Source organism: Leucopleurus acutus (assembly GCF_964270905.1).
Source record: "Leucopleurus acutus genome assembly, chromosome: 17".
Lineage (NCBI taxonomy): Eukaryota > Metazoa > Chordata > Mammalia > Artiodactyla > Delphinidae > Leucopleurus > Leucopleurus acutus.
Window position 1 is genome coordinate 83,338,217 of NC_139159.1, and position 19,803 is coordinate 83,358,019.

The following is a 19,803-nucleotide window of genomic DNA, read 5'->3' on the forward strand; positions in this document are numbered from 1 at the left end:
GGATCTCCCCAAGGCGCCTTCGCCTGCAGCGTCACATTCACGGTCTCCTTCGACTGGGGGACGGGAAGAGCCCGACCCGGAGACGGACTTCCCAAAGAGGGTGGTGTTCTGTGAGGCGGCACGCAATGAGGACCGCGAAGGGACCCAGGAATCCAGGCGTGGCGGGGTCAGGGACGGGACTCGGGAGCCTGGGCGCGACAAGGTCAAGGACGGGACCCTGGAGCTCGCATGCGATGGGTCCTGGCATGGGACCCGTGATTCCGCCTTCGAAGGGGCCAGCGACAGGACCCTGGAGCCAACACGCGACGGGACCAATGACGGGACCCAGGGAACCGCGAGCTTCGACAGCAACGATGGGGCCCAAGAGGCCGCGCGCCACGAGACCTGAGACGGCTTCCGGGAGGCCGAGACTGATGGGGCCCAGGAGGTCGCGCGCGACTGGATCGTGGTGGAGGCGAAGTGCTCAGGGTGCGAGTTGGCCAGCGGCGGTTGCCAAAGCGGCGGGCCCTCGGGGCCCCGGCGCAGCCAGCTGTGCACGTGGGCCAGGTTCCGCATGTCCTCGTGCTCGCGCCGCAGCTGTTCACGCTGCTCCAGCAACTGACGCCGCGTGTCGTGCAGCACCTGGGCCCGGCGTTGCAGCCGCAGCAGCTCCTGCCGCAGGCGCCCGTTGTCCTCTCTGATGGCCTGTGTGTGCGCGATGAGCGCGCGCGCCGCCTCCCGCTCCGCGCGCCACGCCAGGGACTGCACGCGCTGGCGCGCCTCGCGCTCGAAGGCTGCTTTGTCCTCCTGGAAACACCGCTTCATGCGATGGAGCAGCTGCATGTGCTCCACGCGCATATGCAGCAGCTCGCGCTCCAGCGCCCGGATCCGGGCCAGCTGCTCCAGCTGCAGCTCCTGCGGCGGGGCCGCGGGTCAGCTCCGGTCCGCGGCGTGCACCCACCTCGCCCTGCCCGCGCCCGGCCCTCCCGCGGGGGCGCGTACTGGCCTTGTAGGGCTGCAGCTCCTGCACCTGTCGCGCCATCTGCGCCGCGCGCGTCTCCATCTCCAGCAGATGCGCGCACACCCCCTCCTCACGCCGGCGGTAGAGCGACGCCAGCTCTGCGCGCTGCCGGTGGATCTCCGTCAGGTCCACGCGGTTCTGCTCCTCCAGCCGGACGATAGCGTTGGCGCAGCGCTGCGCGCGCGTGCTCACGTAGCTGGCGTAGAGCCGGTTCTCCTCGCGCAGGCGCTGCGCCTCGCAGTCCAGGAAGGCGTTCTCCTGCAGCTCCTGGTCGACGCGCTCCTCGCAGGCGTCCAGCTGCTCCGAGAGCAGTTTGTATTCTCGCTGCAAGTACTGAGCGCTCTCCGATAGCGGCGGCTCGGTGCCCTCTCCCGCCGCGCCAGACCGGCCCCAGGCGCTCGGCCCGCGCTTCCTCTTGGGCACCATGGGTCGAGGCCTCCAGCCCGCTCCTCCAGCTCAGCCCTTCCCCTCGACCAGCCCGAAGATTCTGGCGGGGTTCGACGCGTCTCAGGGTCACGAGGTTGGGAGAGGCAGAATCAGGAGTTTGGGGTCAATCAAGGGTCAGGACATCGTCGCCAACCTTTACTAGGGGGCTCCTTCAGGACCCTGGCCGCCCGTCGGGGTTTGTCCACCTTTAGCTCTGTTGGCGGTCAGCCGAATGGTCTCCCTGGAAACAGAACTTAGCCGCCCTCCCCAACTCCCGCCCCGTTGCTTGCGCAACAGACTGCGAGGGGTCGGGGCCTGCTCTCAAGGCCGGGCCGGTCCTCCGCAGTCTCGGACCCTGTTCCTTCCCAGAGCACACCGCACCGTGGGCCGCCCCTGCCCCTCCCGGGCTCCTGCGCCGCACACATCTGTCGCGGGAGTGTCTAGGTCGACCTGGGTCTTTTAATTTCTGTTTCGAAGCAAGGCAACCGATGGGCAGAGGTTTTTAAATTTTAAGTCGTCCGGGCCTCCCGATTCCCCGGCGAGGTGTCCTCGCGTTAAAGCTCATAAACGCCTCCTCCCAGAAGAGGTGTGGCGAGCGTTTCGTTCTCCTCTGTCTCCGGATTCCTCGAGACCGGGTTCTTCCCGGCGGGGCAATTCCCGATTACGCAATCCGGATGCAATCGAAGGTGGAGTCCTGAGGGAAGCCACGCCCCGCCACGCCCCCAACCCCGGTCCCGCCCGGAAGACCTCCAAACCACGCCCAACCCGGGCTCGGCTCCTTCCCGGCCCCTCGCACCCCGCCCGGTCCGCCCCCCGCCACCAGCCGCAAGCGTCCACCTCTGCCCTCCCAGCCCAGCCCGGCCGCAGAGGCTGCGCTTTGCCTCTGCCCCGCGGCGATTAGAGGCAGAAGGGGACCTTGTCCCCTCCGTTTCCTCGGGCTCGATCCCCGCCGACAGCCACGGGGCGCGTGGGTGTTTCCGGGAGCAGCCCCTCTCCCAGGGAAGAGGGGGGCGCCCGGCCTGCAAGCGGGCTGAGATGCCCGCCACTCCGGACGTCCGGTGGCTTTCTCTCACTGTGTTGGGAAAGCGGTGCCTGGTGTCCACCAGGTCCCACCACCGCCCACGGGAGACGGAACTCACCTCCAAGGGCCCAGATTCAAAGCCAAGTGTCACTCTTGATACTTCTCCGCACCCTTGGGGTCCTTCCCCCCTCCCTTCGTGAATGGCGTGGGGGTCTCTGTCCCTGCCGGGGCCAAGGCTGCAGTACCCTCGGACTCCGGCCGGGAGGCGTCTGGAGGGTCACTCATCTCTTGGCAGGGACACCGAGCTGGAAGGACACCGGGAGGGAGAGGGCCAGCAGTGTGCTCAGCTTCTGGCAAGGCTGCCCCCTCCCGTCCCCCTTCTCCCACCCCGGCCCCTTCCCCCCAGCGGGCTCTGCTAGGGGCCTGCAAGGACCTTGAAGGCTGCGGCAGAACGTCCCACCGGCTTGTTCCTGGGATGCTGCCCTCACCACTCAGCCCCTGCCCCCAAGCCTGGACAGGCCGTCGGAGGGCACACCTTCCTGCCCTCACTTACTGTTCCTTCTGCCTCGGAGCCCTCCCTACTGAGCTCCGGAGACTTGGGGTTTGCGCCCCTTCTCAGGAGTCCCAGTGGGGTTGGGCTGTGTGTCTGACCCGGGGGGTGAGCACTTCCAGCGGCCTCTGCTCCCATTTCACAGATGGAGAAACAGGCAGAGTGAGTGAGCTGCCCACGGACTCCTGAAAGCACTGGGTCTGTGACTTGGACCTTGGTGGGCTCTTCCCACTGTGTGCACTGCCTCTCTGGCTGAGTCCTCTCCTGTCCCTGCCCTGTGCCCTGGGGCAAAGGGAGGAGCCAGCTGCTTTTAATTGAATCCCACTGCACGGCAGCCTGAGGCCATATGGCCAGTGCCTATGACCCTTCCACCTGCCAAGGCCAAGTGGACCTGTGGAGGTGGGGGTGGGTTCAGGTGATGCCAGAGACCCTGTCCTTGGAGCTCAGCCCCGGTGGGAGTCTGACACCACAGAGGCGGCCAGATGCTGAGCAGAGGTCAGACAAAGGGACCCTGGGGGCCTGGCAGTAGGGCTGCCTCAGCCGCACCCCGGTACCTTGTCCCTTGATCAGAAGCGCAGCGCTGATGGCGATCACCATGGCAAAGGGGAGGATGGGCAGGAATGTGAGTGAGGTCCAGGAGAGCCTGTCTATCCAGTGCGTCCTCTGGCTGAGGTCAAGCCCTGGAGAGCCCAGACCCAGCTGTTCTCTGTGCCCTGGGCAGGACCCAAGTCTGTCCCCTCCCCTATATCCCAGCTTGTGTGCTGCCTGCAGACCTGCCCCACCCCCTCCCCTCACCCCAACCTAAGCTGGCCCTGGGCCAGGCACCCTTCCTCCAGTGGCGGCCCCTCCACAGCCAAGTACCTTGGAATCGGTGCCAGACCCACACGAGGCTCACGGTCAGCCCCAGGTGGAAGGACCAGATCCAGGCCACGATGTGCGTCAGCTCCCACAGCCATGGCGCCCCTGGAGGAAGTACCCTGTCCAGACGCGCGGTGCAGTGAGGGACACAGCGGCACCGCCACCCGAGTCCCATGAGCCAAGGCGGGTGGGAGCCAGCGGGAGCCCCGGGGTGCGTGTATGTGCAGAGCACGTGCGGGCCGGCTGGGGCTCTGCGGTGATCCGGGCCCTGGCCTCCTCAGGGTCAGTGGGGTCGCAGCTTCGGGGAGAGGCTTCGCTGGAGCCCAGGGCCTGTGGGCTTGGCTCCCTGGTCCTCCCTCAGCGGCCAGACCGGGGCGGCTGGGCCTCGGGGTGTGGTCCGGGTTGGTCTGCGTGCCCCCCTCCCAGGGGTGCTCCCCTACCTGTTTGTGAGGAAGAGGATGACACACAGAAGGAGGCCCAGAGCCCTGTGGAGGCCCCGATGGCGATGCCAGCGCCCACCTCCACGGGCTGGCTCAGATGCCCCTGAGAGACAGCCACGAGGAGGCGCCCGGCTGGGGGGCACACCCCCTCGGGGGACCCCCGTTTCCAAGTCTGGCCACATGATCTAGAGACAACCACAGCTACAACCCCGAGGTGCTCTCCTGGGAGGGGCCCAGGCAGGTGCCCGGAGTGACCTGGGGTACCTGGGTCCATAGCCCACGCTGGGAGCAGGAGAGAGGGGAGCCCAACTTCAGAGACCCAGGTGCAGGGGAGCACAGCAGGTCCACCCCACAGGGTCGGGGGCTGCACCAGAAACAGGGTGGGCGGTGGGCTACACTGTGACACACATGGGGACACAGCTGATATCTACTCAGACTTGGACGCTGAGGGGAAGGAAGGGGTGGGGCCCATACTCAGACTGTGACACTCTGCAGTGTGGGAGGTGCGATCCCTGTGAGCTGGTCTCCAGGGTCATAAGGAGGCTGGTGATGGATGAAGCAGGAGGTTTAGGCCAGATCGTTTCAACCTGGGGGGTTTGACCTGCCACACGCCCGCTCCCCCTAACTCTGGGCCTCCTGGATGAGGCCCCCCAAACTGCGCATGATCTCCCCGTGGGTCAGCTAAAAATTAAATGCACAGCCCCCACACTTCTCAGTGCATAGTAAATACCCCGAGTCAACAACGCACTCGAAACTAAGGTGAAGGTACAACTGCATGCAATCAAACTGTCAGCTGACAACCGATGAGAAAATAAAAACTTGACAAAATTTACATCTGCCAGGATATTTGGACAAGGGAAAGCTGGACTGGGTAGAAATAATGGCCCCAAGAGAAAACACATAATAGCAGATTAAAAAATTACTAATGGATGAATCAAATGTCCACTGAAAATCTGATTTAATAATTAAGTAAATGTAATGAAGTTCATGCTGCAGAATTCCTTTTTTGCTGAAATTCACTGATTTGGGGATAATTCTGCTTAGGGCCACGTTCTTGGCGGCAGAATGGCAGGGCTGAGGCCTCCTTTGGCTGCGGGTTCCTGGGGGAAGGCAGGGAGAAGAGGGGCTGGCCTGCTAGCTGGCACATGTCCCTGCTGCTCCAGGGGCCAGAGGTCCCACTGCCCCCAGCAGCTGCGTTGAACTGCTCCGCGCCCCCCACCACCACCAGGCCCCGCTCTTGTCGACTGAGTTTACTAAGGCTCCCACTTGCCTTTCCTGCTGCCCGCAGCTGGGGGAACGCCCAGCTGTGCCTTCCGAGTCAAGCATGCCGACCTTCCTGGCCTCTCGGCCCGCTCCTCACCTCGGACCCTCCGTAGTGAGTCCAGCTGTCATCCCTTTCAGCCTGTCCAAGTGGTGATCAGTCCTTCTTCCATTTCCATCGATGGGCCTTCTGTTCTCTCCGTCCTTGTGGCCATAGAGTTTTTCAGTTTATCTTTATGTTTTTGTTTTTTTTTTTTTGTGGTACGTGGGCCTTTCACTGTTGTGGCCTCTCCCGTTGTGGAGCACAGGCTCCGGACGCGCAGGCTTAGCGGCCATGGCTCACAGGCCCAGCCGCTCCGCGGCATGTGGGATCTTCCCGGACCGGGGCACGAACCCGTGTCCCCTGCATCGGCAGGCGGACTCTCAACCACTGCGCCACCAGGGAAGCCCTTTATGTTTATTATTGATTATATTTGGGGAATACTCCCACTCATTCAATGGACTTGCCATCTCATCTAAGTTATCAAATGTATTGGTGGGAGGTTGTTGATAATAAACCCTTATTTTCAATGTTTGAAGGATCTGGTAGGAATGTAGTCTTTCATTCCTGACACTCGTAATTCCTCTGTTAGTTTTCTAATTTTATGTTTATTTTTATGTTCTGTATCAGTCTTCTTGATTACAAGATGTCAATAATATGAAAACATTTTTAATATAACAGAATATTTAATTACGTCCTCTTTCCATCAATGCACGAGTCATTTAATGATGATTATATCAGCCATTTCCACTGGCAGGAGGCTTTCCACTAAAGGCTCCAGCGGTTTCCACGGTACCATGTTTCTCACCAGATTTAGTTCATTTCCAGCCTGAAGAATCCCCTCTCCTGTTTGGCCACTCTTCTAATTTTTTAACGCTGGGCTCCACTTTAACCGTACCCAGCTTCTCATTTGTAATCTCTTCTGTATGCTTTCTATACACTACATTTTTAGGGATTGGTTCGAGAACTCTAGATTCACATTTTTTCCCTTTGAGTACATTAATGATGTCATTGCTTTTCCTTCTGCTTTGAATTGTTTTTTTCTGATAAAAACTCTGCAGTTATGCTTATTTTTGTTCCTCTGCATGTAAATTTCTTTGGTTACTTTTAGTATTTTTTCTTTATCACTGTTTTCAGCAATTTAGTTACGAGTTCCTTTGTGTTTTTCCTACCTGGGCTTCATTTAAATTCCTGGATCTGTGAATATCTAATTTTTTCTTTAAATTTGCAAAAATTTCAGCCATTACTTTCTCAAACATGCTTTCTGCACCCCCCTTTTGTTGACACTGTCCCACACGTCAGTGAGGTTTTTTTTTTCCTGTGGGTTTCAATTTGGATAGTTTATACTGCTGTGTATTTGAGTTCACTGCTCATTTTTTCTGCTGTGTCCATCCACTGAGTTTTTCATTTCAGATATTTATTTTTCGGCTCTAGAAATTCCATTTGGTTCTTTTTAATAATTTTCCTTTCTTATTTCACTGTATTCATGCTTTCTTTATATCCACGAGCATAAACTAAACTCCAGACTTGATTCAAGTTTCACCAGTTTTCCCACTGCTGTCCTTTTTCAGTTCCAGAATCCAATCCACGGTGCCTTTAGTTATCATATCTCCTTAGTGTTCTCTGGTGTGTGACAATTTCTGTCTTCCTTTGCTTTTCATGACCTCATTTATGTAGTCTCCTCTTGATGTACTCATAGGTTGTTTTTAGAGTCATTGCCAATTCCACCATCTCTGTCCTTTCTGATTTCACTGTATTCATGCTTGCTTTATATCCACGAGCATACTTATGGTAGCTGTTTTTAGAGTCACTGGCAACTCCACCATCTCTGTCATTCATGGGGCTGGCTCTATCAGCTTATTTCTCTCCTGGATACGGCTTCCTTTTTGTTGCTTCCTCCTGAGCCTTGTAACTTCTTTTTTGTTTTTAGGTGAAATCACGTAACATAAAATTAACCATTGAAGTATACACGTTAGTGGCATTTGGTACTCTCAAATGTTGTGTAACCACCACTGCTATGTGGTTACAAAACATTTTCATCACCCCCAAAAGGAACCCTGTACCCATTAAGCAGTCACTACCCGTCTCCCCTCCCCTCAACCCCTGGGAACCACCAACCTGCTTTCCCTGTCTATGGAGGTACTTATTCTGAATATTTCATTTAAGTGGATCATATAATATGCGACTTCCTGTATCTGACTTATTTCACTCAGCATAATGCTTCCAAGGCTCGTCCACATTGTAGCACATGTCAGTACTTCATTCCCTTCTATGGCTGAATTATATTCTATTGTCTGTATAGATAATATCTTCTTTATCCATTCATCAGTTGATGGGCATTTGTGTTGTTTTCACCTTTTGGCTTTTGTGAAGAGGCTGTTGTGAACACGTGTGTACAAGCATTTGTTTGAATACCTGTTTTCAGTTATTTTGGATATATACCCAGAAGTGGAATTGCTGGATCGTATGGTAATTCTATCTTTAACTTTTCGAGGACTTGCCAAACACTTTTGCACAGCAGCTGCACCATTTACATCCCACCAGCACTGTATGAGTTCTGACTTCTCGCCATCCTTGCCAAGACTTTTTTCTGAAAGTCATCCTAGTGACTGAGCGTGGCCTCATGTGTCTTGATTGCATTTCCCCGATTGCTAACGACGTTGAGCATCTTCTCCTGTGGCGCTGAGCATCTTCTCCTGTGGCGCTGACCATTTGTATATCTTCTTTGGAGATATGTCTATTCAAATCCTTTGTCCCTAATTTTATTTATTTTTATTTATTTATTTTTTTGTTGTAAATGTTTTATTTGCTTAACAATATATCTTCAGTAACTTTTTCAGGGCAGTATATATAGATATAATATTGTAAAACACATTACTAGCTACGTGGTATTCTATATATAATAATAGCTGTATAGCATAATTGAAGTATGATTAATTTAACCAGTCTGATACTGATGAACACTTACATTGCCACCAACTTTTCCCTACTAAGACAATGCTACCGAAAACTATTTTTGCCCGCTTGTGAGATTTTTGTATGACAAATTCCTTTTGAATCAAATGATACATGCATTATACCTTTTTTTATAGAGATCGCCAAATTGTTAGTGAGCTACAAGAGAACGAAGATAGATAACAATACCAAGAAAACAACACGTGAACAAAACAAGAATTTCAACAATGAGACAGAAATCATAAAAAAGAACCAAACAGAAATTGTGGTGCTGAAGAATCCAACAGAAACGAAGAATTAAACGCCCAGTGGAGAACTTCAACAGCAGGCTCGATCAATCAGAAAAATGAATGACTGAATTTCAAGCCAAGTCACTTGAGCTAGAGGAGGACAGTGGTCCGTGAGGCTCATGGCAGATAACATGGAAGCAACGTCCGCAAGCCAGAAGGGTGCCCCAGAGGCAGCGTCGGGGCCACGCGTGTGGCAGGGAGGCCTGGGCTTTCGCCTCCCTCTGGTTCCTAGGAAGCTGGCCAGCAGTCAGCGCAGGAGCGGCAGAGCAGAGGTGTAGGCTTCAGCACATCTTCCTCCCCCGCTTCAGCCTGAGCTGGGATGTCCGGGTCACCCAGGTGGCTGGAAGGGGGGTCAGCTGCCCAAGCTCGGGAATTCTCTTCACCAGGATATGAAGACTCTTCAAGCACCAGGAGCACAAAGTTATTGTTGGGTGGAAAGTGCAAGGAAAGTATCATCCGTTACCGATTTCCTGTGAATGAAATTGTACGTACATCCCCTTCCAATGCGCTTTCTCATTGGCTCCTTCCAAACCAAGGGCTTAAAGCTGTGATTGACATTTTTCTCATCATAAGTCCTCCCGGGACATTGTATAGCCTGTGTATAAACTAAACTCCAGACTTGATTCAAATTTCACCAGTTTTCCCACTGCTGTCCTTTTTCAGTTCCAGAATCCAATCCACGGTGCCTTTAGTTATCATATCTCCTTAGTGTTCTCTGGTGTGTGACAATTTCTGTCTTCCTTTGCTTTTCATGACCTCATTTATGTAGTCTCCTCTTGAGGTACTCATAGGTTGTTTCCAGTTTTTCACAATTGCAAGCAATACTGCCATGAACTTTCTTGTATATTTTGTACAATGTGCTAGTATTTCTATGTGACTAAAAGCTTTCAGGTCCTTCTAGCTCTGATTTTTTTCATATTCCTGTTTACAGATGAGGATGCTGCAGAGTTGCAAAGTTATGTCACTTGTCCATTGTCACACAGTGAGTCCGTTCCAGAATTGGGATTAGAGGCTCCATTTCTTGACTACTAGTTGACTCAGTGCTCTATTACATATCACTGGGAAATTATTCTTGTAAAAAATTATATCCTCTAGAAAGATCATTCAGCATGCTACATAAAATCATATGACGAAGCATCTTCTTCACTGTATCTACCAAAAATATTTATTGGGGCCTAAGAATAGGGCACTCTATGAATGCTATAGGAGACGCTGAAAGATACAGGAAGTAGTTTTTTCCTTCAAAGTACTTGCGAATTTAGTTCTGCACATAATATTCATTAACTTAACAAATGCTTATTGGGCTTCCCTGGTGGCACAGCGGTCAAGAATCCACCTGCCAGTGCAGGGGACACAGGTTCGAGCCCTGGTCGGGGAAGATCCCTCCAGCTTTGCCCACCGCCCCCTGCTGATACCTTGGTCTCCATCCCTGGGCTCCAGCCACACGGGGCCTCCTTGTGGCTCCAACGCGCCAGGCACACTCCCACTCGGGGCCTTTGCCTGGCTGTCCCCTCGGTGCTCCCACTTCCTTCCCTGGCTACCCCCGCCCGTCGGCCCCCTTACCTGGCTTCCTTTTTCTGCGAGCGCTTGACCTCTGCGCGCGGCAGCCCCCTCTCAGCCAGTCTCATAGACTCTCACCGCCTCCAGGTTTGCTCTCCCAGCCGCTTGCCGGGACCCCCGCCCTGGAACTAACCCCCAGTTTCCTGGCGGTGCCTCAGCGCCTGCCCAGTTCAAGCGCTCGCACCCGCTGGGGATGGCCCGGCCCCTGCCGCCAAATGCCCAAGGAGTGGAGGGGCTGTCTGCGAATGACACCCTAACCGTCGGCACCACCTTAGCAGAGACCGGAGAAGCAAGGCGGAGGGAGGAAAGAGCGTCCCGGGCGGTGGGCACTGCACGTGCAAAGGCCCGGACTGGTGGAGAGGTTCTGGAGGCTGCAGCAGGCTCCTTGGGCGCAGGTGGGGCGGGGGGCGGAAGGCGGAGAGGGGCACCTTCTGGGCTCTGGCCTGGGCCACGCGGAAGGGCGGTCGGCAAGGCGGCGAGGGTCCGGGGGCGGTGCCGAGGGGGCGGGACTGCGGGGTGGGGCTCCACGGCAGCCCCGGATTGGGCGGGGCTTGGGCTGCAGACCCCGCTCTGCCCCGCCCCGGCGCAGGCGCAGGGAGGGCTCCGCCGTCGGTTCCCAAGGCAACGGGTTTCAACAGTTCGAGCCCAGCTCGTGTCTGGAGGCCTCCTGGCGCCCACCAGCCGGCATAGGCGCCGCCGAGATGGACCGTCACGTTGCCCAGCGATACCTGCTCAGGCTGCGGCTCGGAAAGGGGATGAGCTCGGAGGCGCCCGGGCGTCCGCCGGACCAGGCCACCTGCAGGGCGCGGGCAGGGCCAGTCGGAGGACTGTGGCCTTCCACTCTGCCAGGGACTCCTGGGCTTGGGTCCTGCCTCCTCCACAAGCTGGAGGTGTGGCCTGTTCCCAGGGAACTTGTCATCTGGCTCTGGGAGACAGGTGACAGCCAGGACCCCCAAGACCTCAGTTCGGACCCTGGTGCCCCATCCACCCACCGTCCCCACCCACCACTCCCGGCTCCCGGGCTGCCCCTGCCGTGCCCACAGAATGCTCTAGGGAGACCGGGCACACGTGATCCAGTCGCTGAGGTGGAAGGGCCTGAGCCAGTAAACTGAGTGGGCAGAGTGGAGGCCAGAACCTTGTGTGAGCCCATGTGCATTTGTGACTGTGATTGTGTGAGCATGTGGGACTGTGTGAGAGTGTATGTGTGAAGGTGTGTCACTGGGTGTGTGCAAGTGTGTGATGAGGGAGGGGAGAAAAGAAAGTTTCAGACAGTGCAAGCAGCAGTGCAAAGGCCCTGAGGCCAGGACCTGCTGGGCTGTTGGGAAACAGCAGGGTTGCGGTAACTGGATAGGAGTTCTGGGGGGATGGTCTTATCATGTGGGGCTCTGGGGAACTGCAAGGACTTTGGCTGCTACTGTGAGTGACACGGGGAGGGCAGCAGCCATGGGTACCACCTTACAAGGCTCGCCCCGCCCACTCTGTTGAGGATGAACAGTGGGAGTGGCTGAGAGAGAGTAGTTAAGAGGTCAGTGTAGTGATACAGGCTGGAGGTGCAGAGGCTCAGACCAGGGCGGGGGCAGCAGAGATGGTAGAAAGTCTTCGGATTCTGATGAATCCTGAATGTGGAACCAACAGGATTTGCTGACAGGCTGGATGAGGTATACGAGAGAGGGATCAGGGTGACTGTCGGAGAAGGGGCAGGCTTCAGATCCTGCCCAGGAGCTCCCTCCCATCTGTGACTTCATATCCTCCTGGGGCCTCCCCAGGTACTCTCTGGTCTCCAATCCCCTTTGTTCCTATCAGCCTCCTCTGGAGGCCTGCAGCTTCGGGGGCCTCGCCCCTCACCACACAGCATCCCTGCCCCGGAGCCAGAGCAGGAAGGAGGAGGCTCATGTCTGCAGGGGGCGGTCTGGCCGGGCAGGGGATGGCCCTATGCCAAGCAGGCTAACCGCCCTCCTCCCCAGGCCTACGGCATCGTGTGGAAGGCGGTAGATCAGAGGACTGGCGAGGTCGTGGCCATCAAGAAAATCTTTGATGCCTTCAAGGACAAGACGGGTGCCCAAGTAAGTGAGTAGGAAAGCGGTGTGGGAAAGGATGAGGCAGGGCTGTGGGGCGGCCCCCCTGCTGCCTTGTGGGAAAGGCGCAGCTTGAAGCCCAGTCACAGCAGGTTTGTGGCATTTCTCAGAGCACCGCCCCCTGCGACTTCATGGGCCAGCGGGTGTGCAGGTGGCGAGCATCAGTCCCTTCGCATCCTCTCCAGACACGGGCTTCCTTCTTGCTCTGCAGCCACACTCACGTTTCTGTCTCCTTCCAGAGGACGTTCCGGGAAATCATGCTGCTCCGAGTGAGTGGCCAAGGCCGTCTGCCTGCTTCTCCAGGTGCAGTCTCACCAAATAAGGGGGAAGTGTGGCCCCTTGACCCCCAGGACACAGCCCCCGCTCTCTCCCCAGGAGTTTGGGAACCGTCCCAACATCATCCGCCTCCCGGGTGTGATCAGGGCGGAGAATGACAGGGACATTTACCTGGTGTTTGAGTCTATGGGTGAGTGAGGCCTCCCTCAGACCCCAGCCCCACCTTTGTCCCGGCCCAGGATCCTCCCACCCACATCCCAGTGGTCTGGCTCCCTCTGTATGTTCCTTTGCTGCTTGGTCCCCGCAGTAGCCAGTGCACTCAGCTTGGGCAGTGTCCCTGTGGAGCTGGAGAGTGTCAGCCCCCCAGGCCTGGTGGCAGGTATCTTGAACCCTCTCTGTGAGGTTTCTGCTTTGTCCACTGCTTGCAGCTGCATTTGTTGTTTTTTTTTTTAATTCTTAAAATTTTTATTCATTTATTTAACTTCTGGTCTTCGCTGCTGCTCGTGGGCTTTCTCTAGTTGTGGCGAGCGGGGGCTACTCTTTGTTGCAGTGCGCGGGCTTCTCATCGCGGTGGCTTCTCTTGTTGGAGAGCACGGGCTCTAGGCCTGCGGGCTTCAGTAGTTGTGGCACGCGGGCTCAGTAGCTGTGGCTCACGGGCTCTAGAGCGCAGGCTCAGCAGTTGTGGTGCACGGGCTTAGTTGCTCCGCAGCATGTGGGATCTTCCCGGACCAGGGCTCGAACCCGTGTCCCCTGCACTGGCAGGCGGATTCTTAACCGCTGCGCCACCACGGAAGCCCTGCATTTTCTTTTTTCTACTCATTTGATAAAACAAAGGCAACATGAAATAAAGTATAAAAATAATTCCACGAACTTTTATTGCTGTGCCAACAAAGCCAGTGGACAAGCTTGAGAAGCCAGCAGGGGCTCCTGGGCAGTGCGCACATCCAGGACACGGCTCTGAGGCTGGCCAGTGGGACCTGAGGTCTGTGGGCATTGGGCAGGCTGAGGTGCCGCCATGAGGGCTCAAAGTGGGCCAGACTGGCCCGCTCTCCCCAGGCCCACCAGACTGACCTGCACACCCCCCAGACACCGACCTGAATGCCGTCATCTGCAAGGGCACACTGCTAAAGGACAGCCACAACGCTACGTCTTCCACCAGCTCCTGTGGGCCACCAAGTTCATTCATTCAGGATGAGTTATCCACCGGGACCAGAAGGTGCCGCCCAAGCCCTGTCCACTGAGCTCCACGGCCCGCACCCCCACCCCAGGGTCCTCAAGCCGCCACCCATGTTAGCCCTCAGCCCACCTCTTTTCCCGAGCCATCCAACGTTCTCCTGGACGCCAGCTGTTTGGTGAAGCTCTGCAACTTTGGCCTCGCCCACTCCCTCAGCGGCCTCCCTGAGGGGCCCGAGGGCCATGCCCTGACGGAGCACGTGGCCACGCGATGGTACGGGCTCCGGAGGTGTTCCTGTCCTCGAGCTGGTAACGGCGACCTACCCCCATCCCGCCACCTCCCCCTACAGGTCCCCCTGTGCTCTCCTGCCCCGCCAGGGCACTTGGGCCTTCTTATGCCCCCAGTGTCCGAGACCCCCCAGAAGTACCTCCTCCCACCCCCACCTCCGCCTCTGGGGCTCCCCCAACAACACCAGCCCTCCCTGCCCCAGGTACACCCCTGGGGTGGACATGTGGAGTCTGGGCCGCATCCTGGGGGAGATGCTAGCGGGGCGGCCCCTGTCCCCGGCACGTCCACGCTCACCAGCTGGGGCTGATCCTGGAGGGCATCCCACCACCTCCGAGGACAGCGAGTGTGTGTGCGGGGGTCCACTGGGCACCAGGGACACTGAGGGTCAGAGTACACAGCTGTGGGAGGGGCAGCACCTGCCGGACCAGGACTGAGAATGGAGGACAGCCCGGGAGGGGATGGGGGTGGGGACGTGAAGGTGGGGGGACGGGGAGGGTCCGGAAGCCTTGGGAAGAGTGGAAAGGGCAGGCCTTGCCGAGGGTGGACCCAGAGAGGAGCTGCTGGGGGTTTCGGGGAGCAACTGGACAGAGTCCACCGGGGCCACAGGGTCCACGAGGGTCAAAGAGTGCTCATGAAGGGTCCATCTGGGTCAGGACAAGGGCACTGGCTCTGCGGAGGGGTGAAGCAGGGGTCCTTCCTTCTCCCTGGAGGAGAGGGACGAAGGACAGCGTTGGAGGAGCCCTGTCCTCTCCCCGGGTTTCTGCTCTGGTGGAGAAGGCAAGGGGCTCCCCTGTGGAGGTGGGAGCCCAGGGTATGGGGGACGCGTGTGCACGTGTGAGCGTGCAGCCTACGGAGGGTGCAGGAGTGTGCAAGGACTGGCGCACGTGTGGGTGTGCTTATGCACAAGTGGCGGCGCCCGACCCGGTATTCAGGGTTTGAGCCCTGCCAGAGAGCCAAGGCCCTGCAGAGAGGAGGTCGCTCAACGGGTCAGAAGGGGTGGCCGGCGACCCCCCTGAGCTGCCCGCCCGACCACCTTCGGGACTCCTGATTACAGCGCCTTCGGCGCCCGCTCCCAGACCTCCTGGCTCTCGGCGCTGGCTCCGGCGCCTCGGTTGTGCAGCGCCTGGGGTCCCGGTGAGTGCGGGGGCTTCGGAGCCAGCCCAGCGCCCTTACCGCACCTTCAGGGTCCCCAGCCCAGAAACTGTTGGTCAGGCTAAAAACGAGGAGGCCCCAGTGTGGGCGCAGCTCGCCCTGGCCGGCAGCAGGAGCTGCACCAGGCCTTGGAGAGGAGGAGACCTGAAGGGAAGCAGGGCTCTGACGCGCCTGCGCGCTGCCCGAGGGTGGTGCTAGGGAGGGAGCAGGGAGCAGGAAGGGGGGGGCGGACCCTGGAGCGGCTGATAGGCCGGCTGCCCACAGGCCGGGCCCGACACTGGACGCCCTCCTGCCGCCCGACACCCCCCAGAGGCCCTGGACCTCCGCGAGTGACCCCTGGTGTCTGCCCCCGACAAGCGGCTCAGCGCGGCCCAGGCCCTGCAGCACCCCTACGTGCAGAGGTAGGGGCGGCCCGCCAGCGGTTGCTGTGGGTCGGAGAGGTCGCAGGGGCTCGCCCGCCGGCAGCCCAGGTCTCGCCTCTCCAGCACCCGCCTCGCCGGCGCCCCGCAGGTTCCACTGCCCGGCCCGGGAGTGCACCCTGGAGGCGGACGTGCGGCTCCCGGTGCACGAAGGAGCCCAGCTCTCGGCCACCGAATATCGCATCCGCCTCTATCAGGTGCTCCGGCCCGCGACCCCCATCATCCCCCGTGCACGCACCCTTGAGGCCTCCCCCGCCCCAGCGACCCCCAACCCCCTGACACCCATCCCGCGCACCTCCGAGCGCCCCTCGCCTCTCGCAGATGATCCTGGAGCGCAGGGGTAACGGCCGCGTCCCGAGGGAGACGGGCCTGGGCGGCGTCCCCACGCCCCCGGCGCCCCCACTCAAACCCAGAGCCGCGGCCAAGCTGCCCTCGGGCTCGCCTGCGCGGAAGCCCGGACGCCGGCCTCGAAGTAACCCCGGTCACGGCCCCGCGCACGGTGTGTGGTCTGGCGGCCGCCCGCGCAGAGCTGCTGGGGTCCCTGCTGTGTGGGGCCACCAACCGCCAGCAGCGCGGGACCCCTGACTCGGGACTTGAGCTTCCGACCCCACAGATATCCCCGGCGGAGCCAAGGACCCTCCCAGGCAGAGCTCGGCCCCCCTGCACCAGCCTCCGCCCCCAGGAGGTCTTGGGAGAGGGAAAGGGCCCCGCTGGGCGACGGCAGGGCTCCCCTCGGCATCCTGCTGGGTAGGTCGTGGGAAGTGGGGCACGGGAGGACCCCTCCCGCAGATCCTTCGCGACAGTGCCAGTGATCCTGCGACACACCCCTTCCTAGGTGAAACCCAGCGGGAGGGGGGCGGCGCCCTCCTTGACCTCGCAGGCCGCCGCCCAGGTGGCCGTCCAGGCCTTGATCCAGAGTGACCGGAACCCGGGCCGTGGTGGCAACGCGGCCGGCGCGTGACCGGTGAGCCCGCGCCCCTCCCGCCCTCCCCTCCCTTCCACCTTCCTTCCCCCTCCCCCGTCCGCTTCCCTCGCCTCAGGTCGCTCCCTCCACGCCTTCTACGACGGTCCTCGTCTGCTTGCAGGTTCCTCCCCGGCCTCCCCGGAGGCCAGCCCGGCCGGAGGATGTTCAGCGCCTCGGCCTCGCAGGAGGCCCAGGGGGCCGCGCGGGCCGTGCTCGGGGGCTGCTCCCAAGCCTACGGGACCGTCTGCCGCTCGGCGCCGGGCTGCCTGACCCTGCTCCCCGGACCCCGCGCCCGAGCCGCCCTAGGGGTCTTCAACCGGCCATCCCCGGCACCCAGCCCCGCGCCCCTCCCCTAGTCCCTGGATTGCCCCTCCTCCAGGCCTCCCCCCCGCTCCCCCCCCCCCCCCCCCACCGCAGCGCTCTCCACCCACCTTTTCACCAACCCGCCCTCTCCTGGGCACATTTGAGTTCTGCAGCTTGTCCAGACCTCTCTGGGGGAGTAGATGAGGTTCACACTCCAGCCTCAATCACCTTCTCCAGTAAAGTGTGGTCTGTGTGTCCCAGCCTGCCAACCCAACCTTCCTCCTCGGCTTCCTGCAGCCCACCCCTTTTCGAGGACACAGCCCTTGAGAAGCCTCGTGGGCACCATATACTGTCACCCTGGGCTCCTGTCTGGTCACCTTTGTCCACAGCAGGCCTGCCTGGCGCTTGAGCACATCAGATCCCAGCTGGGGCTGCTGCAGGCTGTCCCCAGGGTGGTCCTGGCAGGAGAGGGTCTTGTGTAGTGCATCTGTTGCCTGGGTGCAAGCTACCATGTGACCACATTTGTGGCCTTGAGCCAGAGCGGGAAAAGGGACAAGATGGGGCAGCGCCCCTGACTGTAGCCATTGTCAGTCACCCCAGCCCATGCCCCACCAACACAGTGACTGACACCCAGTTTGTCTCCAGGCCTTGGTTGGGGGAGGGGGAGAACAGCTGGAAATGTCTTGTGGGGCTCAAGGCTCCCTCCTCTGGTCATCACCAGGCAAAGGGCCTGGTGTGAGCCCAGGTGGTGTGGGGGCCAAGGAGGTGGGAGGGGCCCAGCGGGCGCTGAGGTGTCTCCTGGTCCCAGGCACGCCTCACACCGCGTCTGACCCTGGGCAGCGGTCAGGACACAGGGAGGCCACTTCCCGGCCGCCTGGCCGGAGGAGCTCACAGCCCAAGGGTTTCGGCCTGTGCTATGCTGCCAGGAGCAGGAAGCTCTGCCCTACTGTAAAGGACACGGGCTGCTGCAGGGGAAGGGCGAGGCTTGGGCAAGGAGAGCTGCACAGAGGGTGGACCCAGACCTGGCAGCTACAAGGGAGATTCAAAGGCAGACAGAACAGGGCTTGGGGGAAGGCCAAGCGTGGGGCCACCACAGTTCTGGCTTGGAGGTGAGCTATCCACGAGATGGGGACTGCCCGAGGGGCAGCTGTTTGCATTTCTAGAGCCTGAGGCATAGCCCCAAGTGATAAACAGGGGGACAAATGAGACTAGGATGAGTGCCACTGCCCAGAAAGGGGCAGGGCGCCCAAGAAGTCCAGCCCTGAGTGCAGAGGCAGTGCTGCTGGGACTGGAGGGCCAGGGAGGCCCAAACAACTGGCACCCAGGCCAGGGGAAGCCCCAGGCCGATGGGAGCTTCGAGACGAGCCTGGGAAGTGTCTGCTGGGCTAGGCAACCAGGGGCTGTGCCGACACAGAGGGCCAGGCGGCGGCGAGGATGGGCAGTAGGCAGCTAAGTGTGGCAGTGAAGGGAGGCCTGCACAGGAAGGGGCCGAGAGGTGGAAGGGGTCTGTGTTGGTTAGAAGGTGCGGGTAGAGGTATAGCAGTATAGAGGGGGAGGGGCCTTTAGTACACGCAACAGGGATGGGTGGTCGCATCCAGAGGGAATCGGAGACGGTCATAAGGCTACAGGTTGCAACACAAAGCTGGGTGATTGTATACATGTAATTACACACACACACACACACACACACACATACACATTGGGGAACATGCTGGAATATTTTGTGCCTTGTTTTATTAACACCAAAATGCGCAGCATCACATTTGAGGAGATGTCTTATTGAGCACGACGTGGAGGACGCAGGTGGCAGGCGCTGAGGGCCTCTGGCCTCTCCCTGGGCAGAACCTCCATTTCCTGCGAGGGCCTCCCTCAGCGATAGGCCCGGCCAGGTCTGCTAAGAACAGCTGTGCACCAGGCCAGGTGAAACCAGACTCATCAACAAGCACGTGAAGGCCCAGAAATGCCCCAGCTTGTCCGGTTCCCCAGTGACCTTTCCCATTCGAACCAAAGTCTCTGCTGGTACCCCTACCTGGGTGGTGGCTTTGGTAAACAGACTGCGAGCTGCCAGGGAGCAGGTGTCCCCCTACCCCACCTCCCCTCCGTTTACCAGCTACTCGGTCAGAAGTGCTGCCTCACTCAGCAGTCTGGTTCCTTACATCCTTTCCCAGCCAGAGCAATTGGGGTTCCTTATACTTGAAAAAAAAAAAAAAAGAAAAAGAAAAACAACCTATTTAAAAAGAAATAGCGCAAACACTAATTTACCAGTACTAGCACCTACTGTGGGGGGACTTCTAAGCATCTGGTGCCCAAATGTTCCACTCCAGATCTACTGTCCGGAGGTAAAAGAAAAGATACAAGAAAGCTAAGTGGGGAGCCTTGGACAGATTTTGGGGGGCTTGGTGACAAAGGTGGAAGGAATGCAGAACAGGGTGGAGTTGGGGTCTGCTGGGCACCTGCAGGGCAAGGACCACTCCCACCTCACGGGGCACGGAGACCCCTCAGAGCAGTGGGCTGGGGCTCAGGTGCCACTGCACCTTGTCCTCTGCCCTCATGGAACAAGAGCTCCGCATCCAGCCCCTTTCTGCGGCATGGCTGGGGATGGCACCTGTGAACATGCGTCTGCCAGGGACCTTTGTGAGGGCAGCACCCACAGTCCTGCACAGGGCAGCCCCTCGGGGGCCACCTCCCCACGCTGAAGGGATGGGCCGCCAGGAGAGCTGCCGGGAGGGTGGAAAGGGGCAGGGCAGGAAGT

General features: G+C 59.0%; 2 protein-coding genes across 2 annotated transcripts; one reads left to right on the forward strand and one right to left on the reverse strand.

The window, feature by feature from the left end:
* Window positions 1-714: 714 nt before the first annotated feature.
* On the reverse strand, window positions 715-2,009 carry CCDC166 (coiled-coil domain containing 166). The gene is given in 2 exon segments (XM_082858403.1): window positions 715-944; window positions 947-2,009. Coding segments are annotated over 2 exon segments (624 nt in total). The 5' UTR covers window positions 1,427-2,009; the 3' UTR covers window positions 715-800.
* MAPK15 (mitogen-activated protein kinase 15) lies at window positions 1,425-17,104 on the forward strand (the record flags this gene model as incomplete). Its single annotated transcript, XM_082858467.1, is given in 28 exon segments — window positions 1,425-1,520; window positions 3,568-3,619; window positions 3,769-3,969; window positions 5,584-5,670; window positions 10,502-10,795; window positions 11,082-11,155; window positions 12,365-12,463; window positions 12,715-12,744; window positions 12,851-12,941; window positions 13,838-13,888; window positions 13,891-13,943; window positions 13,947-13,967; window positions 14,071-14,200; window positions 14,203-14,233; window positions 14,416-14,483; window positions 14,486-14,500; window positions 14,503-14,556; window positions 15,290-15,347; window positions 15,630-15,664; window positions 15,667-15,695; window positions 15,699-15,766; window positions 15,876-15,981; window positions 16,106-16,283; window positions 16,398-16,531; window positions 16,620-16,742; window positions 16,746-16,748; window positions 16,870-16,886; window positions 16,888-17,104. Coding segments are annotated over 28 exon segments (2,415 nt in total).
* Window positions 17,105-19,803: the final 2,699 nt, after the last annotated feature.